This window comes from Lissotriton vulgaris, unplaced genomic scaffold (assembly GCF_964263255.1).
Source record: "Lissotriton vulgaris unplaced genomic scaffold, aLisVul1.2 SCAFFOLD_1672, whole genome shotgun sequence".
In the NCBI taxonomy this organism is placed as follows: domain Eukaryota; kingdom Metazoa; phylum Chordata; class Amphibia; order Caudata; family Salamandridae; genus Lissotriton; species Lissotriton vulgaris.
In genome coordinates, this window is record NW_028252384.1 from 299529 (window position 1) to 312994 (window position 13466).

Here is a 13466-nt window from a genome sequence, read left to right on the forward strand (position 1 = left end):
CCGCTGGCTATTATTCACAGAGCATGTCAAGAAGAAATTCCAGACTACTTGGAAGTATCTGAGACTTGGACACCAGGCCAAGCTCTCCCTCATGCTCTCTCCGTAATGTCCACAAGACTAGCTTTCATTCTTTCACGTATCCACAGAGGCAAAACACCAACTCAGTGGCCTCCCAGAGTCTTCCCTCATCACCCCCTGATGGGTATACTTTATGCCTAATCACTCGCCAATGCAAATGTTACCATGGCCTTTCTAGGTTAGGTCCAAGCTTTAGTATTACTCTCCACTATAAATGCATATGAATAATATATACCAGTTTTTATTTAACTTCTAATTTTTTTTGTTTAAATGCATCACATATGCTCTTTTGAGTTAACCAGTATTTTCTTTTAAACTGACCTTGAAATTTAAATATTGTCCTTGCAATATAAAATAGGATTTTTCGATTGAATATCTAAGAAGATGACCCTTGAAATTGATTGTCCTTACGATAAAAAATATCCTTTTATTTTATTAAATAGCTAAGAAAATAAACTATGACCTTTGGAATTGCATGATTAAAAGGTTGAAGTGTTTACACTCAATCAGGATTTGGGGGGCAGCAGAAGCACACTGTGTGAACCATATGTTGCACAGTACTATTTTACTTAATAAATCAGTATTACTTTAAATTAATATGAGAAAAACACACAAGTTGTCTGAGTAGCACAAAAGAAGTAATATTTCACACTGTACAAATAATGATCCCTTTGGCTGTATTAACTACCCTTTCCATGATGGAACCCCAAGGCTTTGGGATTGCATTTTGCACTATGGCAAGATTCCACCTTTATCAACATATGCACAACATGAAACTCCCACATTTACGCAAAGAATGCCGCCGTAATTGAAATTTAACCTGGGGTTGCCTAACCTTGCTTTTCTCTAATACTTCTGACAGTGCAACCTCTATCTGCTGATCAGCAAAGATAAAGTACAAAAGAGAAAGCACAGTATTACCTGACAAGAGAGGTTGATGATATGTTGGAAGCATTTGTGAGAGATATAGAAAAGATCTGTGACATTGCCTTCAAAAGCCACACTAGGCAATGTTTGCTTTCCTTTGGTTGCACATAGACCAGGGCACCAGCCACGGTTATTTAGTTAAACATGGCTGTCCCTGGTTTAACCATGTTTTCGTTCCATGCACATGACTGGATATGTAAAAGTGTGAGGATGGTAAAAAAAAAGGTTTTCATATTCAAAAGATTTGTATTTGTACCTCTGGAATACTCTGATGTATTAATCAGGTGCCAATAATATCTCTGTGAATGGTTGAGTAGTTTGCTGTTTTCAGTAGAAAGTGTGTGTGGGCAACTTGCTCAAGCCCAACTTAGGTTTAATACTGTCATTTATAAGCCTTTATAACTACTAAAAACCTCTCTTTCCAGTTTTAGGTGACTTGGAGAGAACTCTTGTGCAAGAACAAACTGAGAGCTTTAGCGCCAGGGGAACACCATTCTACACATCCAGAGGACAGTACCGGAGTGGATACGCAAGTGAAAGGGCACACAGCAGCTTTTTTGGAGACCAGAAGCATTGCAGCAGAAGCTCAGAAACCTTATTTCCTCATAGCTCTGTGAAGATCAACCCCAACGACTCCTATAAAACACATTCCACTTTCAGGCCTCAAAAGTTTTATGAGATGTACTCAAACAGGCACCGCACAGCCACGAAGCAAGGCAATTTTCAAGAACCAAAATCAAATGAAACCCCTCCTGGGTCTCCAAGGTCCAGGCACAGATCACAAAGTCCTTTAACAGGTTTTGGGAAATTGTCAGTAAGTAGTTTAGATCTTCCTTTCTTTAGACAAAGTAGCTTTGGGTTTCAGCATAGAGGAACTCCGAAGGAGCCAAAAAGGGCACCTTTATCCGACATTGTATGGACTCCACCATCATCACCGTGCAGGCCTGTAGAGAATTCTGGCACTGTTTCCAGGTCCCAGTCTTTAATGGATCTCACCAATATCGACCACGACCAAACCCCAAAACCCTTGCAGCAGAACAGGATGTATGAATTCTACCGCTCACAACAGAACCTTCCTGAAAAGAATTTTGGAAAAGAAAATACATTTGACAATGTTTTCCATGGGGAAGAAGAGACAAGTCAGATATTTAACAATAAATCAGAGAGCGAGCATTGCAGTCATGTGGTAAGTGACACATCCCAACCCAATGACAACGACATCCCTTGCCAAAACATTGTGCCAATGCAAACTGAGGACACTTGGGATGAAGGGAACAAAGAAAACTGCCCTGAAGCAGATGGATATGACAGTGATGCCACCATTCATTCCTCTGATACAGTGAGTGAATCCGGCTTGGATGTCATTGAGACTGATATAGATGAACAGCAGGCAACATTGCCCGCCTTTCCTGTATACGAGGAACCCCAGTCGACACCTGACTACTTATCTCCTGCTGCTCAACTCACTACTCAACATGAATGTTTGTCTACTGCACAGCATCACTATTCATCCTCTGCTACTTTTGAGCATAATTTACAGCATGGGCCGTCATGGCCTACTGAGTCCTCTTTGCATCACATGTATTCCTCTTCCACTGCTGCTAGATTTCCTTTGCAAAACATACGTTTGACAGCTGCCACTCTTGAACTCCCTCCACAACAGTCCTATTTATCTTCAGTAGCATCCACATTCCCTACTCAGCATGAGAATTCACTCTCCACGTTACCTGCCCTTGCTGACCATGAATATCCACCCTCAGCAGAATACAAAAACTCTCCTCAGCAAGGATATTCATCATTGTTGGCACCTGATGTCTCCCACCTGCATGGATATTCATCATTAGAAATGCCTGTGTCTCAAACACAAAATGACTACTCATTCCTTGTTTCTTCTGACCTGGATTCAGACCAATCATCTGTTGCCATTGACCCTCCTTCACAACATGGATACTCCTACTCTGGTTCAGTCGATTCATCCTATTGGAACTATGGGTATTCCTCTCTTCCTGCCAAACTCCCTTCTGATTATGACCATTCGCTTCCCGCTGAAGGACCTTCACAGTTTGAACTTTCAAGTCCCACTTCACAAGATGGGTATCCTCCTCATATACCTCCTATATTGCATTTACAGCATGGAAGCCCACCTAGTGCTACTGAGCTCCCTTCACAGCATGGTTTCTCCCCCCCTGTGTCTCCCACAGAAGCAATGAATGTCAAAGGTGATATTAAAGAACACACTTTACAAAATACTGTGGCTTCTCTCTTGCCGGAGGATCTTTCAGGGGATACTTCTGCTGCAACTAAAACTTCTCATTCTTTCTCTGAAGCTGTACGTTTAATTGTATTAAAAAAGACCCAGTCTGGTGTCCCTCACACTTCTAACTACATATCTCCAGCAGGATCTATTGCACAGCATAGTGCAGTAGATTATTTGGACTGCCAGCCAGAGTTTCAAACTACTAAGCTGGCCCATAAAAAACAGATTAAAGCTTACAATTCAGACCAAGAACATATCATGCCACCTGTATCCAGGTCACACCAAGAAGATAATATACAATCAGTGTTCAATCATGAAGACAAAACACATGTTGCAGACAACAGTGGTTTAAGATCTACAAGTCATCATAATTTCACCAGTCACTTGACACCCAATATACTTCCCTGTGGGCTATCCGATCAAATCTGTGACAGCCAGAGTCCACCTTTCTATAATTCTACAGATAATGTGATTATGCCTAGGACTTTCAAGGCATTTGATTCCCTTGCCTCAAGAGACCAACCCGAATCCATTGCACTGCATAGCCATTCTCCTGTGCCCTCTTCTATTGATGCCTTTAAAGACAAGGCACAGCTTTCTTGGTCACAAGAGATCCCTGACGTAATCCCTGTCACAAAACCAGCAGGTAGGGTATATCATGCAGTGGACAAAGGCGGCAACAATCTGAGTGAGTCACAGACAATCAAGCATGACCTACTTTCTAGAAAGATGACTCCCTCCCAGAGCTCCCTTGACAAATCCGATGCAACCTTGCACGGCAGCTTGCCAGATATTGCTAGTATGTATGCAGGGTTGGATCTTGCCCACTCTGAATTACCTACAAATGAAGACTGGCTAACGTCAAGTAGCAGAAGAACTGCCTCCCGGTCATCAGCTAGAAGAGTCAGGCGCTATAGCTCCTTTCTTTTGAAGGCATCATCTGTTCCAAATTTAGATGTGATGGAAAGTGTTCTGCAGACGTCTTCAGAAATACTAGACATCAAAGATGATCATTTAAAAACATCAGTTGCAGATACTCGCATTATTCGCAATCCTCCAATTCAGGAGCAGAGTACACCAAGGCAATGCAGATTAATTGGTGATCGAACACCTAATAAAGTACATTCACAGACAGTGCCTGAAGTCACAAGCACCATATACCAGGAAACATTTGAAAGACCTCAAACTCTGCCAACCACCAGTTTAGAACTTTCTTCTGATTCTGTGACAAACGCAGAAGCAATATTTCCAAAACTAGAAACACCAACCACTTCTTTATCAAATTGCAAAGGTTCTGATTCACTAGTTCTGATTGGAGCAGCATATCTACCTAGAAATGGTTCAGTAACAGATCCCCCTTTTAAATTAAATCAAGAGCAAATAAAAGCCCGGAATTGTGACATAAGTGGAAGTGGGACATCAAATGCAAATTCTCTAAACAGTTACACTACACCCATTTCCACAACTGTGCATTGCACCTCATTCTCTGAAGGCAGAGCAGGGGAATCGCTGCCAGAGTCTGCATTTTTCTCCTTGTCTAAGCCTAGTGCTGCCGCATATCTTTCTGACCTAACACCCACCACAGTACATCAAGACACTAGGGCTTTGAAGGCAAGCACATTTGCTCTATCCAATTTTGAATCTGGAGTTTTTAATGGTGTACATGAACCAACTTTGACCACACACCAACCTGCGGCTTCATCTAGGTCAGTAGAGGCTGTTAGATTTGCAGAAACTCATGGAAATGAGCAGAAACCTGAAAAGACCCCTTGTTCCAATTGGCAACAGACAAAAAGACAAATGCAAGAGGTTTCTCTAGATATGCTGATTAATGAGGAGTTGAAACCTGCTGAGAGCAAAAGTTTTCAGTCAACTTTTCCCAGTTATTCTTCTTGGATATTGTCTGAACCTTCAACTTACACTTCCAATAATTCAATTAAAGTACCTCTAATAAACAATGGTACCTCTAATATGGAAAAATCCTCTCTTGATAGTTTTAAATCACAGATCGAGCATTTACTTAGCAAGCCTGCACATGACAATAGTGTTCAGTCAGAAAATACAAATGTGTCTGTCTCTTTCACTAGTAACACACCTCTTCTTCCAGGCAGAAGAATTTTAGGAGACCATTTGCCGGCAAACACAGCAAGTGGTAGACTTTCTCTCTCTTCGGATCACAAAAGCAAGCCTGTTATGTTGGTGCAAGAGCAACCAGCCCAAACACCAAAGCCATTTGTTTTTGATGAAGATAAAGAAAATATTGCAGACACAATTGACTTAACTGTGCATTGTGATGTAAATACACACGCGGTGCCTAGCAGAACACCTAAAAAAGATCAGTTTGATGCTCCTGGTTGTATTACAAATGCCTCCTCTAAACAAAAACCCTCTCCAGAATTGCCATTTCACCTTGGAAAAGTGAGTTTCTTTCCTTCTTCAGATGAAGCAGAACAGCAAAATTCTTTGCAGGAATATAAAACAAAAAGTACACTTTCAGTTATCTCTGCTCAAGATAAAATTGAGTATCATGAATTAGTTTCAGTCTATTATACCTGGCCACGTAAACACTCAAGACCATTGGCCAATGCATTCTCTGATGCACCATTGTCTATAGATAAAGACCTTTCCTCTCCAAACAGCTACCTCAGCAGAAAGCAGGAATTCCATATTGATTTGGCAAATCCTGCTCTTCCACATACCGGGTTTTTAGGTAAACAGCAGTCCACGGATAGCTTATTGTCCAAAATAAGTTTTGAACACAACATGAGCAGCATTAATGCAACTGCAAGACATATCCCAGCTAGATCACCTTCAAGGGATGATAGAGAACACAGTATGCTGTCACCAAAAGATATCTATTCCATTAAGAATGTTTCACCAAACTATTCATTAAACACAATAGACTCCCTGTCTTCTGATCTAGTGGCCTCTGATATTTCTGCCCATGACCAATATTTAAATTCACAGGTTCCCCCAGGGACTGCAGATTTCGTAGACGAAAAGAACTGCGTATATTCTATGCTCAAAAGTCCTGAAAAGAGACAGATATCTTATCCCAGCCAACCTTTGAACTCTTTCTCATCACAACAATCTGAAAAAGGCTCTGCTTTTCAGGAGAATTTTCCAGGCACAGTCAATCCATTCCATTACCTACGAAATGCAAACCTGGAGAACAGAAAGGCAATTCCACAAAGGAAGGAAGATTACAATCAGAATATTTTACAAGGGAATTCAACCTGTGGTGTTGATAACAAGAGCCACAATGGAAAGCATTCTAGCAAAACTACACATGGTTCGGGATACTCGCAGATTATTACCGATGCACAGGTGTTTACTTGTAGGTCAGAAATCCAAGACACATGCCCTGTAGATAATGAAGGAGCTCTCAAAAACAGGGTAGATGCTGGTGTTGAGTTGAGAAAAACTCAGAATGAAATGCATCCTGTTTCTGAAAATGTACTTTCTGAAGACCTGTCGCTTGCAGATTTAAACATCAACTCACTAAAGCCACTTAATTTTCGGCATGCTACAATAGACCGTGCCACTCCGTTAGATTCTCATGAACTGCAAAAAACAAAACCAGTGCAAATCCAGCCTGGCACAAAGTTTAGTGTTTTTCATGAAAATGTCAATAATCTTGGCAATAACCACAGTCTTTCCAGTGAAGATCAATACCATGACACCCCTCATGAGCAACCACCAACCCCACCTGCAACAAATGCAAATAGATTTACCTTTGATTACACTAAAGACAGCAGTTTTGATGGTGCAAAATCCACAAATGAAAGTTACAGTACAATCAACTGGGAAAAGATGTATAAAGTGAGAACTCGAAAACATTCTTATCCAGAGTCCTTCCACGATGCAGCTCCAACCAGTGTTACCTTACGACGAGGAAAAAGTGACAGCTATGTCCAACTTAACAAACAGAAGGCTGTATCATCTTCCAGGAGTCCTCTCCATTCCCTTGAAGAGTTTGGAACAGACAATCCACGATCTAGCTATTCTTATGATAATGATTGTACATTCTTGAAGAAAGCAAACAAAAACAATACGCATCAAGACCCCAGTCGTATACCTCTGTCACCCGTTGGAAACTTCACAGAGGCAATGCTTAAAAACACTCATGGCCAGAAAAGCAGTTCCTACAGGACTAAACGTAGCGGAAGTGACCCTACAGTAAATTACACAAAATCGTCATTTTTGTCAAAAAGCTTCCCAGATGAAACCGCTAGAACTATGAATGCATACAGACTCAGTTCTACTCTTGAAAGCCCTGAAGAATTGGATGACCCCGGCCTTCCTGCTTATGATTGGCCAAGTGATCACAGTAGGAGTGTTCAGGGTCCTGTGAGTCCATTGCTGCCTTCTGAAAATGATAACTACAGCTCAATCAAGTGTACCAATTTGGGGAAAAGTACGTTGACAGAGCAAAACATTTTTGGGTGGGGGATGAAACCATGGGAGGAAGACCAAAACGTTCATAGATCAAAAAGTTTAAAAAATTTAAATTTGCAAGGCCGACATTCTGCATTCACAGACATCAGGAACAAGCCCAATGGCCGATTTTCTGCCACTACAAATGTTGAACAGGCCTATGGAAGGCATCCGTCTTCATCTTCTATGTCCCAGGCGTTTAAGTACAACAGAAAGTTTAGGTCTCATTCAGAACTTATGTCTACTGATGAGAATGACAATTGGCACTCCTCTTCACACAATACCCCAGGTTACCGTTCCACAAGAAGTTACTCTACCTCACCGACTGTCGGATTTGGGATATTTGGGAAAGAACAGCAGTTGGCTTTCTTGGAGAACATAAAGCGGTCACTCACTGAGGGGCGCTTATGGAGACCGTGTTATCTCAAAAACCCAGGATTCCTGAGGAGGGAGGCAGACAATCCTTTAGAGACTACTCTGTTCCCAAACTCCAGTTTTGATGGAAGTACAATTAAAGTGCCAGGGCTGCCCCCAAGAGAAACTCTCAATATCTATCGGGATGACCCTGTTGTTTGTTCAGAGTCTGACACTGATACCACAACAGATGATGAATATTACCTTGATGATATTGAGAAAGAGTCAGAACTTTGACCGCAACATTTTGATATTGTTGGCTACACAGATCTCTGAAAGTTCACTGTGGAAACTTTCAGTCTTGAAACTATGACGTGCTTGGTCAAAACCTCATGTCAGTGGGATGTTCGGCAGTGCTATAGAAAGCTTAGTATCCATGGATATCCTCTTTCCATTCATTACTCAGCATGTATGGTACCTGTCAAAGATGGACATTGGCCTTTCACCTATATGTATTGCATTATAGTCTGTTGCTCTCCTTTAGAAATAATACTGCGCGAGCATTACAAAAAACTCAGTCTCATTTAGATGTTATCACGTGTTTTTTCAAATCACTGTACTTTTTACATCTACAAAGTACAAAAACATTAGGAATTGTTTGGCAATGTTGTTTAGGCACTACTATATTAACTTGAATGTTGCACCAGTTGAAGAATGAATGTAAACTTTTAGGAACAGCCTTGTAGTGAGATATGAGAGATGTGTACAAGTAGTATTTGTAGAGGGATCAGGAGAGGCATGTAACGATGGATGAACAGTGATGGCTACGAATCAAATGAAAGAAGAGTTTGGAGAAAGGACACACGACTTGAAAGCTTTTCTGAAGGAGAAAAGAGTGTAGGAGTAGACTTTACAAAGTCTGGAAGAAGGTGGAAGAAAGTTGAGCAGTTAACAAACAAAATGGAGTGTCAACACAGGAAGTAGTTGTACAGTAGAGTGTTTCATAGGCAAGTGTGAGATATATTAGCCGTGCGTTGCAAGCATGCAAATTGAAGATTTGTGGATTGTTGAAGCAAGACATTAGGAAAGGCTTTGGGCAGTTGAATATTAGCTAGACCTGAGAACTGATGCCAGAAGCCTGGTGGCCAAAGTACAGAGGTAGGCAAGGAGGAAAAAGACACATTCATAGATGTTCATAGATAGTTTATCAGCACAAGAACTTGGAATGTGCCTGTGTTAACAAAGACACATGTTTTGAGCCGGAGAGATGTGGCCTTGCAAGGTGATAATGAGTGTAGGAGAGAGGGGTGTAGAGACTAAAGAATTGTGAGATGATAACATTATAAGACATGGCAGTTCATTCTAAGTTAGAAACATTTATTTTAGATGTTGTCCAAGAACAGTCTGTAGTGCAGAATATAATATCCAGGAACAGTCTGTAGTGCAGAATCTATCTGTGATTCAGAGCTGAATTTAGGAAGCAAGGGTGGAACATACAACCAGAGTTGGTCTAAAAGTGAAACAATGGATTAGGTCTCCAAACAGGGACGTACCATGAGGTTGAAAGGTTACTAAGCATTTAGGATTATGGCACTGCAGTATGTATACACATGTATCTGAAACATAAGTGTGTCATTACAATGTACAAATAAGGATCTGCTTCAAATGTAACATGTAAACAGGGACACTGCCACTGCGCTGTAGCTTAAAATTGAAATATTTGGAGATATTGATAGCAAACTGAATTTGAAGCTACAGAGAGTTACAATATGATAAGAATAACGCTAATAACAAGATGGAGGTTTTAAAAAAATGTTAAGCAGTATGTGGGCAGGCAATGAATGTAGCTGACAGAGAAGGGGAACCTGTACTTTTGAATTTTCTTGTGTCTTCTTTTGACTGTGTGCACATGTAGCAAGAACAGACACCACATATTGACATGGTTCCATTGTATTACAGCGCCTTGAGACCCTCTGGGTGAGTAGTGCGCTATATAAATGCGATGATTGATTGATTGAGTTTCACATCCAAAATTCCATTGATTTGAAATCTTCATAAAACACATACTACATCCCCAGTAACTACATTTGAAATAATTTTTAGTGGATTAGCTGGCATAATGGTACATTTGGAATAATTCTTCACAATGTAAAATATGACTCGCTGGTTGGAAAATAATCGCAAGTTAAAAACCTTCGTAGATTCATATGAACACTTCAGAAAAAGAGTCGATGCCTGGGTTGTAACAGAGACAAGTAAAACGTAAATATATTCATGAATGTCTGTCTCAGGTAAAATGTGGTAAGTATATTGTGATGGTAAGGATACGTGTGTAAGCTAACCACAGCACTTCTCCTTGTCTGTTCTGCTACTCATCACTTTACCTTGTGCAAAGATTTAGTAAGCGGAAAAACATGGTTCTCTAACTACATATGAGTGATTTCACTTGCCTTAATTGCACCAGCATACTGTGTAAGAAATTACAATATATTCCGTTTTTGTTTGAGCACTTTAAAAAAAGCAACATTACATGAGATGGAGTGTGCTAACCATAGGAAGAATGTGTCTACTATACTCAGTTGGGCCTCTATTTGCATACCCTGAAACTCTTCTATGTGTACTTCAGACACATGTAAAGTAAATGAGTACTAACTGCCCTACTCTCACTAGTTGGTACATGTACGCAGCACATATGGCGTGCAAATATCTGCAGGGAGGCACCTATACAGATGCACTTTTTTTTTTAGTTATATGCACCACAAAACACTAAAACGTAAAGATTTTTTAGCGGTGTAAATTTATATGACTGAATACACTAGGAATGTCTTAGACAAGACAATCGTGCCAGGACACTGAAACTGACAACTCTTATTTGTACTTTTTTAAATTTAATCAACAAAACTGTACAGTTTAAAAAGCTAAAGTGTTTTATTATGAAAGTTTAATATAAAGTTTATTTTCTGTATATATTTTTTCACTTTTTAATGTAATATATAAGATTATTTTGTAAATACTGTGGAGGTAGCTTGGATACTTTTATATCATGTATATATTGAATACAGATCCAGGCAAGGTTGTACTGTTTGTCCGTTTGCTTAAAATGTAAAATATGTACTTGTTTCTCATGAACATGTTTATAATTTATATATGCCGCTGAACCATAAAAAAACATTTTCAGAGTGGTGGCTGCATTTGTTTAAATCTCCATGTACAAACTTACAATCGTTGGATTCAATGGGAAAAACCTGCATTTTACACTCACCTGTACGCATTTACCACGGTCTTTAGTAAATATTGCATTTTATTCTACGCCTGTACAGACTGCTTACATTTTACAAAGATGGAGCCTAGGATCAGGCATAGAACAGCGGACGAGTTTCATGACCATGTGAAGATGTCAACTAAGGCAACTACGCTTGTTGAGCAAGCATCACTGTATAAAAGGAAAAGCTGAAACCTACTTCAAGTCTTAAAGGGGAAAACAAGTACTGATGCGCTGAAGCACATCTTGTTACCATTATTTGAATTAACTAGGAGCAAGCACACTTACACTAACCTCGTTTGTAATCACCTGTAAATTGGAACTATTAAACCAAAATCTGTTAAAGAGTACTTATGCATTAAAAGTGGCATCATAGAGCACTAGTATGTAATAAATGTATCAACACATAGATTGAAATGTAGGGGACAAATATAGATAATAGTCAGTGGTGACTCCTCCGTTGAGGCGGAGGATCATCGCCCCACTAAAAATATGGCCGCAGATATAGAAAAATAAAATGGTATGGAACTTTATTCTCATTTTATTTTTCAAAGCTCCGTGCCGAGCGTCAGGGCAGGGCGGAGGGTCTGATTTCTGCTTGTGCCAGTCAGGCAGCAGCATGAAGCTGTGATGGGCAGGGCACTTTAAGTTTAAAGTGTGCTTGTTTTTTTGGCCAGCCGTCGTACAATGGCCAGCCAGACATGTTTATTTTAAACCTTTCTAACCCAGGTATTTTAGACAGCTGGGTTAGAGATCACATAAGGCTCCAGTGTCCTTGGGAGTGCCTAAAGAGGCTGCTCCTTTCAAATCTGGGGCTTCTTTCATGCTGCATGAGAGCAGTGCCAGGATTGGTTATTGCATTTCCCTGGGTTCCGGAACCTGCCTGCCTAGGACCTGAGGAGGACATCACCCCAGAAAGGTAAGTGGAATTATTTTTTGTTTCCTTATTTTTTTACTTTTATTTTTGTCCTCCTGCCTCACCACCCTCCTTACATGCCAGCCGACACTGGTAATACTATTTAACTGCCATGATCCCCACATGATTTCTTGCCAGACCAACAACAAAAGCAGTCCGTCACAAGTCACAGATGGTTAACTGATCACTGCAGTTCAGGGCACCTCTAGAAATTTTCAAAGAAATGAGTTAAGTTTGAAACAAAGGGGGTGCACGAGAGACGTGGTCATTAGAAAGAGTCTTGTTCCATAAAATAACGTGTATTTGTAAAGCGACAGTGTAGTAATTAGATCCAAAATTTATAAAAAAAGAAGTTGATTGTAGAGGAACACAGTACAGCAACTGCTCAGCCAAGCAAATCCATAAAATCTGTTACATGGAATATAGAATGTTACAAACCATGGCAACAGATCACATTGCAGCTTTCAAAAGTAAACTTCTAACAAATATACATTAAAGCATCAGCATAATAAACAGACATTCACGGCAACTATCCCATGGTTGAGAATACAGCGCCTCGGGTGCAAAATGGCAAAGGAAGTAAAAAGGTATCAAGACCATGCACATCTCATCGTGCATGATGACATGTTCATAATGATTTTGTTATTAAGTAGGTCTGTTATTCAGACAAATAGGGCCATCCAATATGTAACACTAAAGGACAAAGTAATTAGATTCGAAGGAAATGTAGTAAATTCACAAGTCATTTCACTGTAGTGAGTCATTGCATATTATTCCTGTGTACATCGAATGTTATCAACGATAACAATAGGAGAGGTTTTGAGTACTTTTTATACATGATAAACCGAGGGTAAAGCAATTTGTAACCAGTATTAAGTAATCTGGAACCATTCCAAGATGGCGTCAGTTTATGAGTATGTGTCCTGTGGTCCGGGACCATTGTGACGTCATTACGGAAGTAAGACGCTTATATCAAGAAGATGCGGAAACGAGGTCTTCCGACTTAGATCCAGACCAAGAGATGAGTGATGGCGGCACTAGCTACACTATAGAGGTAAGGAGATATCAGGACTAGAAGGGGACACTGAAATATATGTGACTTTTTGGGAAACACCCGAGGTATATGTCCAAGCCTATAGTTTAATTGGATGTGGCCTCACACCGAATATACTTTCTGGATAGGGCAAAAGCTTATGCCTCACTTCTAAAAAATTTAAAAAGACTCTATACGAACA

The 13466-nt window shown here is 40.2% G+C and overlaps 1 protein-coding gene across 3 annotated transcripts in view; it reads left to right on the top strand.

Moving 5' to 3' along the window:
* The window catches only part of LOC147662579 (uncharacterized), a 192744-nt gene extending 181515 nt beyond the window's left edge, over positions 1-11229 (top strand). For all 3 annotated transcript variants that reach the window (XM_086951066.1, XM_086951067.1, XM_086951068.1), the window contains one exon: positions 1431-11229. In XM_086951066.1, the coding sequence (XP_086807192.1) occupies positions 1431-8350 (6920 nt within the window). In that variant the 3' untranslated portion in view covers positions 8351-11229. The remainder of the gene's footprint in view (positions 1-1430) is intronic.
* The last annotated feature ends 2237 nt before the right edge of the window (positions 11230-13466 follow it).